Below are 23,518 nucleotides of genomic sequence, written 5' to 3' on the forward strand. Positions count from 1 at the left end.
GACACTGAATAGCAATACTTCGTCCTTGCTTTGCATGCATACACACATACGCTTCAGTAAACTTTGCACATCAAATCTGCAAGGTCAATATAAGAGAGCAAAAGCACTTCCAAACACTTCTCTCTGCTTCATTTATCACCTGCAATCGATGAAATATTCATTAGCACCAAGTCCTCCATCTTAAACAACTAGGCCTCTAACTCAGTATGTGTTAAAATGATATTCTTTTCTTAACACATCAAAACATCTCAGAGCTACTACATAAAAAAAACCCCCAAACTTAAAGAGGTATTTTAGAGATGAGAACATGCATACTGTCTTCACTTGCTGTTGATGGGTTTTGCTGTCTAATAAAGCAAATAGATTGCTACCAACCACAACCAGGGCTAGAATGAACCAGTATTAGTAGTCTGTTCGCAATGCAAAGTACTATAGCCGAAGCTAACAACATCAGGTTCAGGTTCTGGTAGCCACTCAGAGGAAAGGCATGGAGCTCCATGTTACAGTAACTACTCCAAATATTTACTCAACTTCCTAAAGGGGTTTTACTGCCACTACTTAGGTGCTGTGGTTCAAATGCTACCAGTACCCAAACGAGGTAGGTAGAAGTTGGCTTGAACTAGTTTCTGCTACACTGTAATCACAGCACTGGCTGAAGCATGGACACCCACTTAATTAGCTATCTGAGACAATGAAAGATGCAGCAAAGCCAGAGAATCTCTTTCTATAAGCCCATGTATTTTTACCAGGATGATGGCAGATTTGTCCCTGTGTAGTGATTAATGTTAATTTCACCTTGAAAATTCTGAGCTTCTTTTTTTATTTTGCTAACTGATTCGCCAATAAAATTATAAAAGCATAACATGCTGAAAGCTGGAATTTTCTTCCTGAGTTGAAATCAAATATTTTGACATTTATTAGTTCCATAAAAGGTTGCTAAAAAAATAAACATTTTTGAGTTCATAAGAACCATATGCTCTTCTGTTTATAAAAAGAGCTGTGCTGGGACACTGAAAAAACATTCCCCAAGAACTGCATTCTTTGGGGGGTTTACATTTTTTTAACCCTTTTCCTGATTATCAGGATCTACACCACATGTCGAGAGTCACAGCACCTCTGGAATCCTGTGTCAATACCATTAACTGCATTGCTCTACAGAGTTGAATTCCAGCATTATTTTGCATTTACTTCAACTGGTATGGCTGTGTTAGGTATAGCTGGAGGGTGAAAGGAATTGCTTCGAGTAGCTTAGCAGACGTGCGAGGGGGCCATGTACCTTGAGAGATCTCATATACCTTGTATCAAGGGAGTCTTACAACCTATGGGGTCCCTAAAGTTTCCCCAAGATTTGCATTATCTCAGGAATTTTCTTAGGAATTTTCAGTTGATTGGTGGCCTACACCACAGCAGTCCCCAGTTTTCTTGAGTAGAGAAAGGCAGCATCTTGGAAGGATGCCTCAATGAAAGGGTGAATGGCAGTTTAGCAAACCTACAGTTCAGGCAGAACAGACTCAGACCTTAAGTTTAAACCATGACAGATAATTCATGTTGGATACATTTGACTTTGAAATCAAGTTTTGCCTTCAAGCAAGGAAGTATGAAATTGCCCTCAAGTGTTCTGTTTCCAGAGGGTTTTGAAGCATGGTTCAGGGTAGAGAGCCTAATGTATGAGTCATTGCAACGTATAGATGCAAAGTTTGTGTTAGAAAAAAGGTATGGGGCAAAATTCTGTATTTCCTGGTTTACAGAGATCTCATTTATAATAATTTAACTCTTCATTCCTGTTTCCAGAGGTTCAGGTCAGCTCCATTCTGAAAGAACATGAGGCACCTTTCAGCCTGACTCCATGAAGTTTTCTGTCTTGCTGACTGACTCTCTGGTGTCTCATAAGGCACAAACACCAATTAAAACCTTTAACACAGCTGGTGCATTCAAAATCTCTCTTGTCTACGTGGATTCTTGAGCACATAATAAGGAAAGTGGTCCCACTACAGCCTTTCCTTTGGGGAGCACTGATTTACATGTCACTACTCTACCTTGCTGTCTATGTTCAGGCCATTTGAAATCTAAGTTAAAAGCAGCATGGCTGAACATTGAGTCTTACAAGTTCTCAGTCCAGTTTCTGGCTCAGTGATGCTGTATGTCTAACGCTGAAGTCATGCAATCCAGCTCAATTCTTTCCCTTTAAAATGTGCATAAGGTTTTGCTATCTTGCAACATGTTGCAAGGATCGTGATTGCTACTCAGACTGTGAGGAGGGTCAAATAAGTCTCTACACAGGTTTCAAACTTAGCCACAGCAGTAGTCTTCACTGAGAGGGAAGACTAAGTGTGCCATCTACATCCTGAAGTGCATTATTCTGTCCTGGGAAGAATGTGAATACCACATTAAAAAAAACAAAAACAAAAACAAAAAGAACATTACCTTCTGACTAATAACTACTAAAAAATTAGCCTTCACCCAGCAATTCAGATATTGCTACACAGGACTACCCACCTCTCAAACTGAAAAGTCTTGTTTATTGATGCATGACCAGGACGGCTACACTTTACAAGGACGGTTTCCTAAGAGAAAAACAAAATACTTAACAGTTAATATCATAGGCACACACACACAAAAATATTTATAATTTCTAACATTCCAGGTGACAGCAGTAATTCGGATCAAGAAGTCCAAGGCCCTTCTCCAGCAGTCACCAACAAGTGAGGCTTTAGAGCCTGCATACTGCAGTGAACTAGCAAGACCACAAGAAAGGATCTCAAAACACATTCAGATTATTAAGGAGCAACCAATGCAAACTATGGGCACTTAAGTTCACAAGAAAAATCCAAACCCTTACCTGAACTCCTTATGTGCCTAGAAAGCCACAAGCAAGTAAACCCCACCTCCCTAACTGCCAGCACAGGCAGAAAAAAAAATGGCAAAAAGAGACCTTTTTTATTATAGGGCCAGTTTTCACAGTGCCTTTTCAGACTGATTTCATATATATTTGTGCCTAGAACTGAGCAGAAGATGCACATTTCACAGAATAACATGCTAGCCCACAACTCTGAGAAAGCTACGCTAGCACAATTGGTAGAATTCCACAAGTTTTTAGTGGAATCTACTTTCCAGATGGATTATATAGTAGTTTTGTCAGTCTGACAGATATGTAAGCAGCTCTTTAAACTATTACCAGAGTGTAATCACAGCAGTCTGGCATGCCTTACATAGCAACTTCTGTGCCTTTCTGCTCCTCTTGGCACATGTTGCTTAATTGCAGAGAAAAGTAAAGTTAAAAAAAAAAGTGGGGGTTTACAACAATTTGGGTGGAAGCTCACTAGTACACAAAATACTTCAACTAACTCAAGGAGGTTTCCTAACTTACTAACCTGCGGTTACATTACTGCATTTGATGGGAGTGCTGAAATTCCTACTGTGCTTCAGACAAGTAGCTTGGAGTGCTGAACTAATCACCTTCAAATGAGGATTGCCACAGACTGAAGCCGTAAAGAGCTGAGCAAATCATGATTGTATAACAGTGTATCCAGCATGCAAATGGCTAATAAAAATCAAATTTCTTGTTTTGAGTTTACAGGTATTTCTTCCTCTTTGGAGAAGGCCAATGCATCATTATCAACCTAATGATGACAACACTCACTCTACAGAATGAGCTATGTTACCCATCCCAGTACTGGCAAATCTAGCAGCAGTACAGAAGTGAGTACAACAAAAGAAAAGGATGGAACACATTTATGATTCAGGTATCAAACTTACTTGCAGACCAGCTTTCCCTCAAGTGAGAAACGGGACAGAAAAACCTCTATTTGCATAACATAGAAGCAAAAGAATTGTTAATAGGCAAAAACTTCAGATGAGAATTTGTAATGACCTTCCTTTCTCAGGAGATCAGTATGACCTAACATATCCACCACGGCTGCTGGCCTACGGAATCTCATCAGGTTTCCCTGTCAATAGCGCTTATGAAATCCATACAGCTGTCACACGTGTACACTGAAGAACCCTGTTTTCACCCCAGAGTCGCAGAATACTCCCAGTCTGAGTTCTTTCAGGGCAATATGAATCATGGAAATGAGAAAAGGATACTTCATAAATATTCACAATCTGTCCTGATACCCAAGCCTGACTTCCCAAGCCTGGGGAGCAGTTCAGTAAGTGAAATTCAGTAAGGCAGAGAAATAATTTTAAATGAGTTATATGGAATAGTGGATATAGACACAATCACAGAATCCAGCTGTGGTAATTATCATTTCTTATTTCTTGTTAGTGCATATCTGCTGAAGGCTATGCCCCCTTTCCCAAGACTACTGCTCCAGAGCAGAGCCAATGTAAGGGAGACGGTGACTGCTCAAGTTTCACTGTCAGCTTCAGTGCAACTGGCTGACATAGCACTAAGGCTGACACAGACAGCTTAAAGGATTCCCTGCACTGGGTAAGCACCAGGGGAAGAAACCTCTAGCTGGGGATGATGATAAGCAACTGGGGAGCGATAATGTCTCCAACTGCTATAGCTACATCCATCTGATCTATTACAAAATCATCTCCCAAGAAAAGGAGGGTCTTGGCTCTGTTAATTCATGTTTTCCCAGTCCTGTTTTGAAGAAACAGCAGAATCTTGCACCTTTCCTGATATTCAGAGCATCCTCTTTGCCATCCCCTTCTTCTCAACTACTCACAAGGGAAAACCTTCTCAAAATGATTTGAAAGGAATTAATCACGTAGAGGCAGCCAGTTTCTTTTCTCTGTGCCAAAGGAAGTTGGATTCAAACATTGCTTCAGGTATTAGGCTAGGGCAGGTGCCTCAGGTGCGTAGGTAGTTGTGGAGACAGACAAACATATTAAAATTCCAATCTTAGGTGAATTACTTTCCCTCTGGAGGTGGCTACTTTTCTTCAGTGACCTCAAGGGGAATCTGGAGCGATCACACACCTCATTTAAGTGTCTACATTTGGTGTTGTGAATCCAGGTGAAGACACAGCTACTCATTCAAACATGACACCTCTATTCACTAGCGCACACAGCACAGCCTGCCAGAGATGGATGAAATTACAGAAAAGCAGCAGGTGGAATCCTAGACCAGAATCACAGAATGGCCGAGGTGGGAAGGGACTTGCAGAGACCACCAAGGCCAACCCCCTGCTCAGAGCAGGGTCAGCTACAGCAGGTTGCCCAGGACCGTGTCCAGTCAGCTTTTGAGTATCTCCAAAGACAGAGAGTCCACATCCTCTCTGGGCAACCTGTTCCAGCGTTTGACTACCCCCACAGCTTCTTCATGTGTTTAAGCTGAATTTCCTGTATTTCAATTCGCGCCTGTTCCTCCTTGTCCTGTCACCACCAAGAAGAGTCTGAGCATTCAGTACCTCACCTACTCATTTTCTCAGGTAGTGACGATACCGGCGGTGCTCGGTGTCCTATCTATGTGGAGTAGTTCAACCTGATGTGTAGTGTGTACTCACTCTCCACCATTATTGCACAACAGGCTTCAGAGCAAAGGCTCAGACAGTTGTTACTGTTATGCTGAGAAGCTGGGCATACACAGGAAAGCAAAAAGAAAACTTCAAAAAATCTTCAGGTAGCTCAAAAACTGAAATAATATATTCTCCTGTACATCCAGTAAAATCCTAAGCCTTTTTTAGACTTAGAATAAGAATAATGATTCTCTAGAGAAGATGAGCAAGATTATAGAAAAGATCACATATGTCTTTCTAAGAATGATACGAATCTCTAAATAAACAAAAGAAAAAACACTCAAAGACTAAATGGAACTCATGTAGTCTGTCTCACAAAAAGACACACAACTATTCTGTTTAAGTGTCAGTTCAGCCTATCTAAAGACAGTTTGAAGGAAGTCTTAACAGAGCTCCTGGCAGAAGAGAAGCAAAGCTACTTTATACTGCAATTTCTGTTGTGGTCTTTCACTATGAGGCAGAGGTTTTCCCTATTCTAGTTATAACATGACAACGTTTTAGCATAGGTGACACGGATCAGCATATTACTAGAGCTCCAGTCCACTCCAGGAACAATGTCAAGCTGAAGCTTGTCCAGAAGATCCAACCGTAGTTTCCGATATGTATGCTGGACTGCATTGTGGCTCCAGTTCTCAAATGCAGCTCTGCTTTCTAACACAGATTAGCTCTTAAATGATCATGGCAGCTAACTGCCTGGTTATGTTACACACATAAACTATTTTTCAGGGAAAAATCTGGAAAGACAGCCATGATCTAAAATGCAAAACTAATAAAATTAGCACCTCTACCACAGACAGTCTTCCTTCACCTCGATACAAAATTTCCTTTTAAATCAGGAATACTTGTCTGGACAATGGTTAACTTGTTTCCAGAAACACCAGCTTTGACTGCATTGCAACTAACAAGTTGCTCAATAACAAGTCCCATAATTTCATCTGAAAATTGCATATTTATCCTAGCCACAAGCGTAACGCCTTCAGTTGTTAAAAGCAAAATGAGTGGGCAATAAACATTGTTTTCCTTTACTTTTGTTAGATTAATCTAAATTGACTGCATTTTGTAAAAAGTCAGTTGTGCTTTTATCCTCCCTCATGAACTTGCATACTTTAAACAAAAATATTTTTTTTTCTTAAAATAATTCATATTAAGAAACTAACACAAAGACTTAAGGTGTTTGATCAAAACTAGAAAGCATTTTAACCAAATAAATGTCAAGGCAAACCAATAAAACATTCAAAGTCAATGTTGTGCTTTCCAAAACCCGGAACTTAGTATCTTGCAAATTTCATTTTACAGTCAAGTCCATGCATACATTTATTTTCCTGGAATATTTCATAAGGACTTTTAAACACGAGAACAGGTTAGCATATTGAAGGTTACCAGGTCACTGTTTCATACCAACTAAAATTCATAAATTGGCATAAGCAAGCAGACACTGCTTTGCCTGTAAACATACAGATACTGTAACACATCAGATATCTTTATGAAATAATCCAAAACCTAAATATTACCTAATTTTATCTTCATGCAATAAAATTTAACAGGTCAGAAATGGTCGTGGCATTTTACAGTACAATAAATGGGTCATGGCATCCAGAATACTATGTCCACCATTACAGATCCCTGTTTTTTATCTCCTGACATATTTACTCTTTCTTAGCTGACTCTTCATGTGCTCCATTAGTTTCCTAATTGCATATATATCTCTCTAAGTATCCACTTTATGCAAGTGAGATCTGCCTAATGAAGCTATAATTTGGGAGATTTAAATGCATAACACACTGTCGGTCACTTCAGCAATATTTTAAGCACTATACTATAGAAGAGAATTTGGCTGATCACCATGTAGCAGCGAGCAGCCAACTAAGAACTATGGCAGCTAAGAAAATAAAACCCAAGTTAATACTTTGACCTTAGCTCACACTACTGTGCCTTTTAAAATTTTATATCTTGGTAATGGCCTCAGTTAATGCTGGAATGTCATCTGGATTTGCAGCCTCAATGCTCATTCTCCTTCCTCTGATGGATCTAAGCCAGGACACTTTAACATGCTTGACTGCAGTACCATGTAGGCTGTTGTGGTTCACGAGGTGTATTTCTCTCCTAACGCATTAGCTGTGTTGCAATAATAAAATGAAAAAAGCCTGATACAATTTTAGAAATACTTACAGCAAATACAAGTGGCTCAAAAGGACTGACTGCAGAAAGTCTGCAGCGCTTTGACTACTGCAAACACACAACCTCTGGTTCATGCATGACTGCACCAGCAGAAGCTCCAAGCTATTACTACTGCAAAGAGTCGGGATGAAAACAGCACGAGCCACCTGCTATTGCACCCATGGGTGATCAAAGCTGCGCACCAATTGACAAGGAAGTACATCATTTTTTTTTAAAACCCATGGTTCACATGTCCCTCTTGTTTCTCCTTCCTAGTATCTGTGAATGTGCTTTTGAATTTCACCATCAAATACTCACATCATCAGCTGCATATGCCACTTTCTCTGAAGAGTTTCTTTGCCTGTAAGAAAAGAAAAAAAAGCCAATAGGGAAAAAAAGGTACGTTTCAAACCATAAATGTTCCATTTAGCTGAGGAAAGTCAATGCTCAAAACGTCTGTGAACTATACATTGTCTGAAGAGTATGTTTCAGAACTGCCATTATCATTGTATCCCATGTACATACTAACGCCACAGTTAACTGTGAATAAAAAACAAATTATGGTGCAATCAAGCAAAATAATCTCTTAAAAAAAGAAATTTAGAACAAACCCAATTACGACTAATTCACATGCAAGCCATTCTATTATTTTGAGATTGTAATGTGAGCTTGTAACAAGAGGCTTTCACTTTAGAACATTAAAGTGAAAACCACCCTCTTTTTAGGTATTTGCCCCTGATCTTGCATCCATTACTAGTCCAAAAACTGACTGGGATTGCTGAGGTGTATAAATTCATTCGTGTGTAAGGGTTTTGAGAATCAGTCCTTAGTTTTACAACTAAGTTTTATATAAATTACTTTTTGATATATTAAGAACAGTTAGTCTTAACGATTGTTTGTTTGGCCCAGTCCATCCTGTTTGACACTGCAATTCAGCACATGATTGCACTATTCCATACAGCAACAAAAACAGTGAGTCGGTTCCTTCCCAGGTATATCAAGCACAGGTTAATGCCAAGTTTCTCCTTCAGGCTCCTTGAAATTTCTTGTTTGCTATTTTTGATGTTGTTTTAATTAAAACAATTCTCTATTTTTTTTAAAGATTTGCCAAAAATTAATAAACTTTTAAACACTGAATGTGCTCTTTTAGAATTACCAGCCAGCAAAAGTGAAATAAAGCCCCACATCAGTTATTTACTGACAGAGCAAACGATAATGTTACTGGTTTCTAGCCACCCACCTAGTTTTCCCCTTCTTTCTTTGTTTGTGTATGTTTCAATCCCTACCTTCTTTCACGTTAGTCATCTATGGAGAATTCAGCTTGTTATAGCACATACTTGCACCTAATCCCTCTTTTCCTTTTGGATCTTGGAATGTTTTGACACTTCAGTTACAGTAAGTGTATTATAAATTAGGGATGCAAAGCCAAATTATGCTGAAATAGAATTACCAGCGTTTGTGCTGACAGCAAATCTGTTCTATAGCATTACAAAACAACTGTAATGCTGAGTCTTTTTCTCTATCCACGACTTCTGACAGTTATTACATTACTGTATCCCAGAATTTGTATAGGATAGTGAAAATACTCTAAACTGATTGCAGCTGTGTTACTTCTGCCAAGCCAGGGATAATCCTAGCTTGGCAGAACAGCTATGGCTCTCTATTCAGGTGGACATACTTTTAGACAAGGGGATGAGATTGGCTAAAGCCAATTTAGCAGCAGAAGGAAAAGGAAACAGCAATTAGTGTTTATGATACCATCGTCATCTCCCCCCACACATAAAAACAGAAAAATCCAGAACACAGTTGTTCTCATATACATATAACTATTGTTTTCTCTGTATATTAATTACGAGTCAGCTAAGATCTAACACAGCCAAAATAAATTACCTATCTTGTGATACTGAATGTCCAGCAGCAGTATCAAAAGGTAGTAATGGTCGGATCCTGCAATGGACTCTGATATTTCCTCTCAGCTCCTAGGGTTAGAATATTAAGAGGTATTTAACACAAACTGCTGGAGAGGACAAATACATTGGAATTTGTGAAGCGGACATGACTTTGTTTAGGAAAGCAGGTGTTTACAACATCACAGCCTTGGACTCTGTGGAGAGAAAAATGGTATCAATATAATTTGCCTTGAGAATTAGAGAAAGTACTTGAGGAAGCATGAGCTCCTCAGAGCTCTGAAATGGTGTAGGCCTCTCCGGTCTATGTGGAAAAAAAAGGCTTTCAGTCTGAGCCATTTTCCCTCTTCAGTCTCCTTCCTCTTTACTTGAGCTTCTTCAGACACCTATGTTAACTCAACAGATGAGATTAGACACTCCAGTTCTCTTCCACTAGCCCTGAGGAAGATGTGGAATATAAAACATTTTGTACCTTTGCCTTGCCACTGTGTGTTCATACATGACTAAAAAGCCAGTAACTGATTTTTCTCCGCAGGCCATTTCAGACTTCAGTTTATCTAACCTCGTGTTTTTCCTTCTTTTTTGTTGGTGATCAGTTCTCCTCATTTTGTATTAGTGAAAACAAACTGACCTGTGATGACTAGTGACCACTGACATTAACTCCCCACTGCCTTGGGGAATATCCTTTCGGTAAACTGCAACGCAAGGCAGAGTTTGGAAGGTAAGTACTTTTTAATGAAGAGCTTCATTTCCCCAGGTAGAAAAACTTAAAAGAATTTTGTTTGAAGGCAGCTTGTGTTTCTAAAAATCAGGTCCTGAATCAGGAAACCCAGAACTAGTCATTTAGGCGGGTAGGGAGGAAAAGTTAAAGTACAAAAAGGAAAAAAAATTAATCCCAAATGAACCATCACTAATGGCTGAGCAGGATACAGCTAGACATATATGGAAAAATAAAAGACAACCATTTTGAAATTTCGAGTTGACAATTTTAAGAATTCTAAAACAATTTCAGAAGCTGCAAATTTAGAGAAGAGGATGAAGAAACTCAGGTTTTGTCCACTATTCAAAATGGATGATAATCCTTAGGGCAATATGTTGCACGAGTGCATTTGGCAGATGCCTGTGTAAAAGGAATGGGATGGGGTTTATTGTAAGACAAATGTGCCTCAGCAAAGAAATGCACTGTATACAGACAGCTGGAGGAGGTGATATAGCCATGAAAAATACATTCTTTAGTTTTATTGGTGAGGAAATTACGGGCATAATTACAACAAAATAAGAAAATGTTCTGTCATTAAATATACTTACAACTAAGGTGTTATGCAGAGCTCTCCTCTTTTGCTTTTCTTTCTCATATCTCTCCGTCACCTCTTGTAGAGACTGCTCAAGATCAAAAGCTTTTATCTGAAACACTAGAAGAAAGCTGTTTCAAAGAACTAAACTCTGTGACTTTACAAAATGAGTTTTCCAGTAGCACCTCATGAAATACAAGCATAAACCTTTTTAACTTCTACCAAACTTTAATTAGGAGAGTTAGTTCCTGATTTACCAGACACCTCAGAAAAATCCCATCATACTTCTGGCTATGAAATGGCTATAAAAAGTTACAGATAATTACCACAAGTATACATGTGAAATCTTGAGAAATTACCAAGAAGACAAGCTATTTAAACACAGTTCAAATGTGTCACTTTAGTTAATGTTATCTGTCAGTGAAGCCTGAAACCTAAACTTGAAGCAACCTGCTTCTAGAAGGTGCTGTCACTTGCAAGGCTCATGCCATACGTGCAGATTATTAGATTCACGCCAGCTAACTTTATAAGAAGTTGAACTATCATTTATCGTCAGCCTCATTTACAGTGCTAGGAATGCTGTAAAGGGAAACCTTATACCTGTTTTAAGATAGATGCATTCACTGTATGGGTAGGATTTCATAAAAAAGATTGATCTTTTGAACCCCAGGAAGTCTCCTTCACAAAACTGAGGAAAGCAATATGGGTCATTGTAAAAGCCTTCTAACTTCACAAATGGTTTTATTTCAGCCCAATTACATTAACACTGAGCAGGCCTAAACCAAATATACAGCCCAGAAGGCACATAACGTGACTGTAAACTTGTGTAAAAAGCAAGCTTTTAGGAACCCCAGCGGGAAATCCATCTCCCCTGCAATTAGTGAGCAGTTTGAGGATGTAGAGTATCAGGCAGTCAAAACTATGGTCTGAGAGCTGAGTTAGCAGGATGACCACCAGCCTCAGTACGTGCTACCTTACAAAGAAAGGAACAGAATTAAAATCTCAGCATGTCACACATGATTTAGGCTCTCTGGTGTAGACTAAAAAATCAGATAACTTCAAGGGACATTTGTCTACACTAGAGATTTCTCAGATCTTATTTTTGTAATACCCACACTGTTCACCTCCAGCTCATAATGTTCCTCCACAAGTGCACACATGCAGAGGAAATGATGTTAACAGTTGGGGAATCAAAATCTAGGAGTTTCACTAAGAAAAAGCCTTTTCTTGCATCCTGTATGTGGAGTAACACTAGTATGCCTTGGTTTGAGGAATCACATGCAAATATGTTACAATAAATTGTCAAAAGCAACTCTTACAGTCACTGACCCCTAATCATACAGTATTTTTCAAAATACAAGATTGGAATCCATTGATTATTTAAGTCATCTCCATAATAAGTATCTTCATTTATAAATTTGTGTACACACACTTTCAGTTCTTGAAGTCTCTTGAATAAGCAGTAAAGCATTAGTGCTAAGGCTACTCTTCCATTCTTCCAGTCTTTAAAGAAAGAAAATACTAGTTTGTTTCAATATTTAAGTGGTCTCTTCATGAGGACCTGAGAAGCCTACTGGACATTATAGATCCAGTTACAGGCCCTAATTACTCTTTTTTTTTTTTTTGTTTAGCCGTCCTATGGTGAAGATGACTGTGAAAACAGAAATCAACCTTGGGGCTTCCTAATTTGACACTTGAGCTTTTGAGCAGACAGTGGAAAATGAGTCAAGTTGTTACATTTAGTAGATGGTATTTTGATATTTTAAGAGTGAACCATCAATTTTAATATCTGTCTTCCGTAAAACTTTATGTGCAGCACAGAAAAACTTTTTGAATAGAAGGTCCACAGAGCAAGTTTCCTAATGCATAAATTATTTCTGAACTTTTAATTTTTCTGAAAGTAGAGCTATATGGTTGTAAATATAAACACTTATTTAACATTTTCCTAGTTTTCTGCTTGGCATCAGCTGCAAGCTGTTCAGAAGTTACATTTTCATCCACAACCTAGGGGCAGCCACTGGGTGCATCTGTTTTAAAATACTAATAACCCACTCTTCATTATTCAAGAGAAGTAGTCACTACGTGCCTGCAGCCATTATAGACATCCCTTTCCCCCAAGCTTTGCCCATCTCATTGACCTATACAGAAACTTTCTGGGAGCTGGGAATGCTGATTTTTCTGTTTAAATGTTACTGAGTGAAGTTAAGATCTTCATCAATAACCAGACTAACAGTTGCAGAAGAGTGATGGCTTGCAAACATGTTCAGGATTGTAATTTTCTTTAATTGACAGTCCTGGTTAAGGAGCTTTTCATCCCTTCCTATTCAGTGCTGCACCAAACCTTCTGCTGTGCTTGCACAAGTGCTTCCACAGTCACATGGAGGTCTGAAAGCAATCCTTCTTGCTGAGTAATTTCTGTCGCAGATCAGCTCCCTGATTTGTTTTGTGTGTGGTCACACAAACAGTTATAGCAGCATAACAGAAAGGTCCATGGCAGGGATATGAACAACAGGAGGAACATAACCTCGCACAGCCACAGCCTAGCTCGGATATGGATGTGTAGCTGCCTCCAGAGTTCCCTGGGGTGGGGTTTTTAAAGTTTCTTTCCATACTAGATTCCAGTTTAAAAAGGAGGTCGATCTGACCATGTCTTCTAGGATAAGCAGCTACGATGTAATAGACGTAATTCCAAAACTTCTTTTGAAATCAGCTGTGTTTTATGTCCTGGGCTATAAAATTATTCTTTGGGCTGCTGCAGTATTTCTTTTGCTGAATCCAAGGTCCCTCTCCTCCTCTACACTAAGAAGGAAAGGCTTTTTGCAAAGGCAGCTGAGCTGGTGAGACTCAAAAGGTGATGGTAGTTCACACTTCACAAATATAAGTCATCAGCACAGTGCACAGCTCACCTTTCTCTGAGAGGAGCACAGCACGTAGGTGCCAGCATATGGGCAAAGTGGGAAATAAGCGCCTGACCCAATTTTTCCTCCTCTCCACCCCAGAGAGAAAGCGTCCTGGAACCACAAAGGATATCTAAGCCACTGGGCTGCAGCAGCTTTCACAAAATATGTCAGTAGCCTGCAGCACCTCCTCTGTCACATACTCACTTGGACAGATTTTGCTCCTTAGTACCTGCCACTTTGCCAATGAGTGAGAACAGTGGTTTCACCTCTCTGAAAATACATTCTGCACACACAGATACTGTCATTTGCTCTTTCTGATAATACCTGCATGGTGCAGCAATCTAAAAAGTCGTATTAAATTTTTAGAAATTCCTACCCTTCCACAAATCTGCTGAATTATTGCATCTGCCTCAATAGTATCATTTGCAGTCAGGTGGCCAGTATTTTTGCTAAAATGATAGCAGCTTTGTTTATGAGGGAAACAGGCCTATAACAAAAGAATAATGGGCACTTCTCTCTCTTATGAATTACTGCTATTTAAATTTCAGTGGGAAAGACAGCAATAGCCTGGTTTTCGGACTGTGAATAAATATTTCTAAGCAAGGGACTACTCAGTTACTACATGAAAGTTTTATAGTTTGCTGCATGTCAACTACAGCCTTGAAATTAACCTACTTGAATGTTTCCTCTGTAACACTCTCCCTCATTTTCAATCTCTGTTTTAGGATTAAACTGATAACATGTATTATCTCCTGAATACATACTTTGGGCTTTCTGTTCATAAAAGATTATATGTAATTTAAGGGTGGCAATTCTGACTGTCATATTTAACCTTAATAACAGAATATCCATCTAAAACATTTGACACAGAACTGAAAAACGGCCAAATTAAAAACATAAGTCATCCACCAAAGTACCAACACACTATTTTGTTATAGGCAAGGAAGTTTCTCCTGGTTATGATTCCATAGAACAATGCACCCCGAAGTGCAAATTGAGAACAGTCAACAGGAATATGCAAGGCCTCATAAGGAATATTTACTATTTATTTACACCACAACAACTCAAGTGCCAAATCCAACCTCATATCTGTTCATTTAGCCCCCTGCTTCAATAAGGGAAACATTCACCTTTATCTAGGGTTAATTTTCTACTTCTTTTTTTCTGTTTTAAGGACAACTTAATTATAAAGACAACTTGATTAAGCATTTTCTCTACATGGATAATACAGTAATCCAATCAATTTTAATCATAACTTAGTACCTAACATACAGGGACAAGTTCTGCAAACACTCATCACTGAGAATGCTGTTTGTTGCTATTGGCATGAGTAGTCCCATCAGAATCAAATCAGTCCCAAAATTAAGTATTTCAACCAAAAAGTAAAGCAGGAGGAAAATGCACCTTTTAAATGGCAACACATGGATATCAGAGCATCACCCAGACTCTGATTATAAATTTGTGTATTTGTTGTCAGTTCATCAGGCTGCTAAGCTTCAAACAATTTAAGGTCCGTATGTGTTGTGCTTCTCAGGTCTCATAGGAGCTCTACCAGAGTCAAGCACGTTGAAAGCAGGTGCAAAGATCCATGCCAGGAGGTCCAGGTGTAGGACCAATGCACTTAATCCTCAGCGATGAGGGCAGAGAGCACCGGTGCACTGCAGGGTCTGCTTTATACGTACACATGAACAAGGAAGGGCCTGAATGCCGAAACAGTAGTCCACGTGGTGTTATTATCTACAGTCTAGCGAGTGGAACTGGTTTTGGTTTGTAAGTAAAATTTTCTCCATAAATACACAGAAATATTAAAAATCCAGTCTGTCCTAATTTCAGACAGTATTTTCAGAAATCTCTGAAATCACCCAAGTTCTTTTCTGGTACAGTCAAAAGCAGACAAATTTCAGCTAAAACAACACATTCTTTATTCAGTTATTCTAAAAAAGTCAAGATAACAAGCCTGAGAACTTCAGCTGGAAAATGTCATGGCTGAGACAACTCAGCAGCAATCTAGTAGCAGCTGCAATCAACACAAAAGCTAAATCCAAATTATCAGCCATAACCTCTGCAGAGTTATTTGTACTCTTTCTAATGCTTCAGAACTTCTTGATGATCTAATGTCAAACAAAAAACCAAGTGCTACAGTTTCAGTGACATGTTTCTCAAAAATCAAACTCAACCTTTTAATGTTAGTAACATTTAACAATGACATTGCTGATGTTACATGTTTGAAACGTAAGTGCAAGGAGCCTTACTTTGCATTGCTTCATTTTGCAGCTGTATCCCTTGGACTGCTGTCAAAACATGGTAAAGATAAGTCTTGCTTTGACGTTGAAAGTCTTTTGAAAGCTCAAGAGCAAATGAACGGAGGCTCTTCAGGTCTTGCTTAAGCCTCTTCTCAGCAAGAATAAAAAACACATTATAAAGACACAAAAACAACAGTTAAGGAAGAATCAATATAACAAATATAACACCACCACAAATAATTATGGTGAGATATCAAAGTCAGGAAGAACCCTCTACTTGATGGAAGGAAGTCTTCGGGAGTACATCTTTCAGTATGTTTAGGGAAGGATCCTGCAAGATATTTAGTACTGTCATTTCCTAAAGGCTTCAGCAAGACTTTATGGATCCTTAACATCTTACGGTACATACTTAGACCATAACACAGCTTCAGGTATAACAAACTCTCTTTCTCATTTCTTCAAACAAAAATAAGTGTGTGTGAGCGTGTGTGTGTTCTGTCCGATTCTAAGACATATCCAGAATTAGCAATGAAAAATTGTGATTCATAGATCCCTTACTGCATTCATTTTCCACACTTTGATCAGGAGGTATTTGCTAAGCTTCAGTCTAAGTCATTTATTAAATAAGCCAGTTCTATGTCTCCCTGTGAAAATAGATGTATTTTGAGAAGATCAGAAACCTTTATATTTCAGAAAAGTATTTGTATTATGGATATAACTCAGCATAACATACATGATGAGACTTCTAAAGGTTTATAAGAGCGGCTTATATTCACTTAAAAGTCCAAATAAAGTAAAAAAAATTGACCTGATTTTAGGATTAGTAGACTTCTTGACATCTAAGTCTTGGAACAAACATGTAAAGCCATCTGTAAGATGAACTTAACAATACTGTATATCTCACAGAAGCACTGTGATGTTTCATTAGTCAGCCTGGTATGAAGTGTCACATATTCGGTGGCATTTTATTTTTCCAACTGTGGTACTGACCTTGAATTAATCAACTAGTTTCAATGACAAAAAAATAATCTGAGCTAAAGGGAGAAAATCACTGCATTTCTCACTCTCAAAAGCCACAGAATATAACTGGGAAGTAGTATATATATATTTTTTTTATTACAGGTAGTGGATTACCATCAATCTAGACTTTTATTTGGAGAGCTTTGCTCTCTCCTAACATTCATTCACCTCTGACAGTAAACCGTCTCAATCCACTGGTACTGCATCACAAGCAGTTCTGCCATTCTAGCTAACCTAAAATGTAAAACACCACCGCAAAATCTACTGAGCAGCATCACTGTAATTAGAATAGAACAGAATAGTTCACTTGGAAGGGACCTACAACCATCATCTAGTCCAACTATGCTACAATTAAGCTACATCCTTCTGCCTGTTAAGCATCAGATTTCTTTCCTGAGATAGTTTTGATTTTATGCAGGCATTCACTGCTGCCCTGAGAAAAGCTGACAACTGTTAGTGTCCCTAAAAGGAACTCACTATTCTATGGAGTAACTTCAGGAATAAGTATTTCGACAAAGGAAAATGTTATGGTACTGGTACTGGGAGAACAGTTCCAGCCTCTTCAATGCAAAATTAAGACAACCTGAGTGAGCATACAGCAAACTACTCCCTCTTGTGAGGTCTGCCAGATCAGAACACTTAGTGAAATCAGTGGAGCTCTCCAATGCTTTTTTAAAGGATCTGCCTATCTGGTGAAAGTATATCACAACTATGGGTTTGTTTTTTTTTTAGAGGATGTTTACATGATAGTCAAATCAGGGATTGCAAGGTTTTGATTACAAAAATATCTAGCTCAGGTATTGTTAGCAGCCTATACATAAGATCCTGGAGCCCAGGAGCAGCCACTTTTACCAGCTTCTCAGGTGACTTTGCAGCCTATTGCAGCAAAACCACTATAAATTTTAAGCTAACTCAGGCATTGCTACACTTCATTGCAAGCATTGCTGTGAATACAATAAAGCCATAGATCAGGTTCATATCTGACCATTTTCTGGGTTTTACTATATTCAATAAACATGTAAATGTTTAGGGCACAGATTATGCCTACATTATTACTAAATGTCTTTACCTTTATTGCTCCATGCAGCTGGATTACAACAGAACTCCTCTGCAATTTCTGCTGCTGGCCATGAGCAGAGTAGAGCTGCAATACTTCATTAGTACTTCTTCCAGCCAACCCTTGATACTGTTCAAAAAAAAAAAAAACCCCAACCTAAAAAATCACTTTAAAGTGCTCATGTTTTCTGTTGCATTCTGTCCCCTTTGTCCCTATAAACATTTGTAACTCAACTACCTGACTACATGTGATGTTGTAAATACATAAATTCTTTGCTTTTACATTTTTCTGAGTCATGTGAAGGATTATTTTGAGCTAACTGGCTAACATCACAATATTCTACTTCCTTAGGGTGGTAAACTTCAGCATCAGAATACGAAAATGTTTTTGCAGTACCTAAAACCCCTTACTTATGCTTGAGGTGGATCTAAATGGTTAAAACCGTGCCTTCACTTAGGGAAAAGGGCTGGTTACGTAGCTGGTGTGTCTTCCGGTAGGTACATTTAATGAAGAAAGCTCTCTGAAAGGACGTGAAACAGAAGGAGGACACACATACACATGTGTTAACTGCTAAATTCCTGAGGGAGATGGTAATACAGGGCTCCCAACTTAGTGTTCATTGCTCTAGCTTCCTGCCAACACCAACTCCGTTACATTCAGTAGAGCTGCAATGGTGCAAAACTGTACCAATAAAGTACTAAGCTGGGTCTTCAGAGATCAAAGCAACCAAAGCAATTTTTAAAGGATGTGGAGAAGAATGCTTTCTAATAATCTAAAATTACCCATTATGCAAAAGCAATTTTTATGGCCAAATTTTTTTTGAGATGTTGAAATCAAAAGGAAAATAGAAATAGTGCAACTTTAAACATTTCCAGGCAAGAACACAAAAGAAGAAATCTCTGTAGAGTACTTGTGAAATTCTGCAATGTGACAGAATCTGTATTATATTAAAAATTGAATTTTCATCATTTACTGACAGTCCTGGTGCTTAAAATGAGCTGCAACTTCTTCACCTACTTTCCCCTGCAACCTGTTGACATCTATCATTCCTTAATCAGTACTAATAGCCTCTTTTCTTATTTTTGGAATGCACCCGTCTCTAGCATAGACTTAGTTGCTACTTTATTCAGGCCATAAATTCTGTGACTGCAGTTCCCTGTTATTTAAATTCACAGATCATAGAAGAGTACAACAATGTGAAAGAGCTAAATCTACTCACATAATGGATTTGATTTAATTCCAATCATCTGATAATGATAGGTAAAGAATAAACATTTAATTGCGGTTTAGCTACAGGTGACATCTGCAAGAACAACAATATGATGTCCTGGAGCTGTTAGAATAAAGAAAGATTATGTTTTCCAAGAAAAGTACTTCACTTATCTAAACCAACTTTCTCACCTTCACAAAGCATGCATGTTCTATTTACAAATGCAGCCTGAGGTCCTGCACAGCTATACAACACCTTAGCACTAATATAAACAGTTCTTAGTGGAAAAGAAATAGCAGGATAAGATTACCTCAGAAAACTCTCTTTTTTTTATTACAGGCTCCTAGAAATTAAGACCAATTCTATACAGTGTTGCTACGTTCTTGTACTCTGAGGATTTTCAAGACTCATGTTACTCAAGTGCAATGTTTACATAACATTCTTGACAAAAATGCATAAAAGTAGCTCACCAGAATCAGTATCTCTAATCACATGTGAAAAGTTAAGCATATATATAATCAATTGCAGTACTCAAGCCTTATTGTTAAGTAAGCTTAAGCTCGTTAAAACCTACTTTTAACGCCGAATGCGTATTCCACCATCTGCACAGGTTCCCACTGGCTCCCCCATTTTTCTCAACATGGACAATAAAAGTAGAATGGTCAATTTTGCCTTCATTGCAGTCAACCTCCCATCACTTCCACTATCAAGTTTATCTTTATTGCAAAGGCTGCCTTGGTTTTGAGGTTTTCTCCATTAAAATAGTTTTAGCATTCATGAGAATTTTTTGTATGCCAGAACTTGCAAATTTGTGCTCATGCATGAGAAACAAAAAACTGACTATAAAACTTTTTATAGTCAGCTTTATTATAAACAGAAGTAAAACTGAACTACTTAATTGTGTTCTCCAAAGTGAAATCTGCAGTCGTATCCATTCTGGCAGACTTGGCTTTATGTTTGGAAGACTGCAGGATCAGGACCTCAAGGACTGTGAACAAAAGCAAGGAGTGTGCAGGTAGACAAACACATGTCCAAATAGGCAAAAGCAAGTCTACGGAGAAAGAATCCGACTTATGTTTAGTTACAACCCTTACAATATGCTGCTAGGCTAGTAATACACAGGGCTGCAGAAAACGGTGGCAGTGCTGATATTGATGATTGTCTTAAGTATATAAGCAAGGGAAGGTCTATAGCAAAAGGTAACATTTTTGTTACATTGATGCAACCTATAACCAAACATTTACACTACAAATCCTAATTTATGGCTATCCTAGTAAGTTTGTCTCCGAAGCTCCGTTGTTCACTTCAGCCAAAACAAATCCAATTAGCTTTTACAAGTTAAGAATGAGACCTCTGTTAACCCTGGTCACTGTGACTGAACTTGTTACAGCTCAATCATTCAGGCAGCTCCACCAGCAGAGCTGAAGGGTCAGTGATTGATAGCTGAGGGCAGGAGCTTTTTTCACCAGCATAGCTGGCGAGATACTGGAAGATACGGTGCAACAATGCATGACCTTAAATTAATCTAAATAAAATTAGTGTGCTTTTTAATAGAGACGCTTCCATTAAGGTAAAACTATTTCATAGACGTCAGTTTAGCTCATGTTTTCACATTGCTGGGGCAAATTAACCATGTAGAAGCGAAAGTCTTCTCAGTGCATTTAATTCCAATTTCAACTGCCTGAATAGAAACATCAGCGCAAGGTTAATTGCAAAGTATTTCTATGAATCATTTGACGTTGTTTCTGACTGATGGTGATGGCGGTAACACTGCCATGCTCTTCATGTGTCCGTAGGTGCTCGTATTTTCCAGCACATTTTGCAATAAACTGAAACAGTGCTGTATTTAGAAAACAAGGCTTCATCATCTAACACTCGGGTAACTTCTTCCTGCATCCGCTATACCTTACTGACTAGAATAATTTATTTCTTGTGCTTGTGAGAGTAAAAAAAAAATAAAAATCAGCTTAAATACTTGAGGTTTTTAGTAAATATAAAGCAGAACAAAAATAATAGAAACATTTTCTCAGAATCAATTACAGTATTCTTCTGTATACCTAGCAAAACTCATTTCAGATGTACCATCTGCTTCCAGTCAGGCTTTGAAAAATGTTAAACCCACTTTTATCCACAGGTGTTAACAAACCCAGAGGGAGGGCAAACGGCTTTCCTGAGGTCACCCAACCATTTAATCTTTCAGCCCAGATTAGAAACTCTTAGCCAACGGTCTCTTTCACAACTAATACTCACAGTTGGCTCTGGTCTAGCAGTGTAGATCAATATTCAAAATTCTGTAAATCTCTGAAATCCTACCTTTGAAGACCCCAAACATTATCACAGGCTGCTCCTTGTTTCAATAATGGTCTAGGAGCAACATATCCTTCTGTAAAAGGATATAAGGAAATGAGGGCATCCAGTTGTTGCTGTATGCTCTGTGACTGACTTCTGCAACAGTACCTTGCCTTTTCCAGACAAGTGTAACGCTAGTACTGTGAAGACGTGCAGTAGGGTTTCTTTGGTAAGTCTGATCATAATGAGAAATCTTTCCTACACTCTATGAACAGGACTTTTTAAAGGATCATCCTAAGTATGTCTAAAAAGTTTTCCTTCAAAATCTACCTGTCTTTTAGGCAAACACTCTCCTTGCAAGCAGAAAGCAATATTCCATACTTAAAGCTCACAGAGTCATCCCCTCAGTTTAGTTTTGTGGATTTAAAACAATGGCAATTATTGAAATGTATGTCAAGTTCTAGTTACTTAATCAGTCTACCATTGCTGCTGATTAAAAAAAAAAAAACAACCCAAACAAAAAACGCTGAGCCTTAATCCCTTCACAGATTTCCCCAACAGGTAAAGAATGCTAAACTTGAAAATAGGAAGGCAGATTTCAGTGTCTTTCTTTTATTTTCATAAGAATTCTTTCTGGAAAATCAAACGATAGTTACCTCTGCAAGTTTTAGATGAAGAGCAGCATTTTCAGTTTCCAGGACAACTATTCTGTCTTCTTTGGTCTAAGGACAAAACCCACGCCAAACCCCAAAAGTAAAAATGAAATAAAGATGAGTCTGATGAACGTTATTTCGTTATAATAGTTTTATTACATTCCTCTGTTTCTCTGCCTTCCAAAAATCAAAGGACGACCTGCCCCCAGTCTCCTCAGCACAGTACTTGTCTAGAGGCACGTAAACCCGAGGCTGAACCCTTCACCTTCCCCGGTCGCTGGGATTTTCTGTCGTTTTGCCCGCTTACGTGGAATTGCACACGTACAACTTTTCCACTGCTTTTGCTCTACAGAACCACCGCCTGACCGTTGGAGAGCCGCCATTTCGGTTCTTTACAAAGGCCCACCCGAATCCCCGTTCCCGAAGCTGCGCCGGGGTTGGGGGGGATCCGCAGCGGGGCCCTTCCCGCCCGGGTGAGGGGCCGGCGGCCGGTCACAGCTCGAACCCCCCCCCAGCCCCGGCGGAGCAGCCTCTCCCCGCACCGGGCTGCGGTCCAAGGCCCCGCCGGCCGCTGCCTTTAGGATTCGCGCCTGCACTTTAAGCCTAGAAACAGACTTTTGAGGGAAAGGGGCGGGCCGGGCTGCACCGCCGCCCTCAGAGGGCTGAGGCGCTGAGCCCCGCCCGGCAGCCCCCCCCCCTCCCCGCCGAGGCCGGGGCGGACCAGCTCTCCCCCCACCCCACCGCCCCCCGCCCGCCGGGCTCACTCGCAACCGCCGCTCCAGCTGCCCGAGGCGCTGCGCCCACACGGAGCGCGGGTCGAGCCCGCTCCGCGCCCGCATCCTTCCCCGCCGGCTGCCACAGCCGGCACCCGCCGCGCCCGCCCTTGCGCCCCGCGCCCGTCACGCTGGCCAATGAGAAGCGCAGCTTGGGGTGGCTACCCGGCTGCCATGGTGACGGGAACCCGCCCTCTTCCCACCTCAGCGCTTCGATTGGCTGGGCGAGCGCCTCCCGCCCTGCCCGCGCGCCAAGCCCCTCCGCCGTGAGGCGGGCCGCAACGGGCGCGGCCGTGAGCGGCAGGGTGGCCCACCAATCGTCTCGCAGTGAGGGACGGGGCGGTGCCCCTCGGGCCCGTGAGGGAGAGCGTTTGCCCCCTTCATTTCACGGAGCGGTGAGAGACCCTACGAGGAGTAGGGGCGGGAGGTGGCCCTCCGTCCGCAGCGTCACTGGGGATAAGTCACCTCAGAGGCCGAGGATGAGGGTGGAGAGCGCAGGGGCAGAAGGCAAGCCCGGGGCTCCCGAGGCCGGTGTAAGGCTAGTGGAAG

General features: G+C 39.9%; 1 protein-coding gene across 2 annotated transcripts in view; it reads right to left on the reverse strand.

Moving 5' to 3' along the window:
• Positions 1-23,069, reverse strand: part of KIF25 (kinesin family member 25) — a 41,820-nt gene extending 18,751 nt beyond the window's left edge. The window contains exons 1-9 of one of the 2 annotated variants that reach the window (XM_069800827.1): positions 22,961-23,069; positions 22,200-22,265; positions 18,057-18,173; positions 15,977-16,115; positions 13,731-13,835; positions 10,841-10,944; positions 9,516-9,604; positions 7,944-7,986; positions 2,497-2,564 (exon numbers count right to left, since the gene is read on the reverse strand). In XM_069800827.1, coding sequence (XP_069656928.1) covers positions 2,497-2,564; positions 7,944-7,986; positions 9,516-9,604; positions 10,841-10,944; positions 13,731-13,835; positions 15,977-16,115; positions 18,057-18,173; positions 22,200-22,265; positions 22,961-23,035 — 806 coding nt within the window. In that variant the 5' untranslated portion in view covers positions 23,036-23,069. The remainder of the gene's footprint in view (positions 1-2,496; positions 2,565-7,943; positions 7,987-9,515; positions 9,605-10,840; positions 10,945-13,730; positions 13,836-15,976; positions 16,116-18,056; positions 18,174-22,199; positions 22,266-22,960) is intronic. The other variant, XM_069800828.1, reaches the window with a different exon arrangement.
• Between the last annotated feature and the right edge of the window lie 449 nt (positions 23,070-23,518).

Source organism: Haliaeetus albicilla, chromosome 13, assembly GCF_947461875.1.
Source record: "Haliaeetus albicilla chromosome 13, bHalAlb1.1, whole genome shotgun sequence".
Classification (NCBI taxonomy): domain Eukaryota; kingdom Metazoa; phylum Chordata; class Aves; order Accipitriformes; family Accipitridae; genus Haliaeetus; species Haliaeetus albicilla.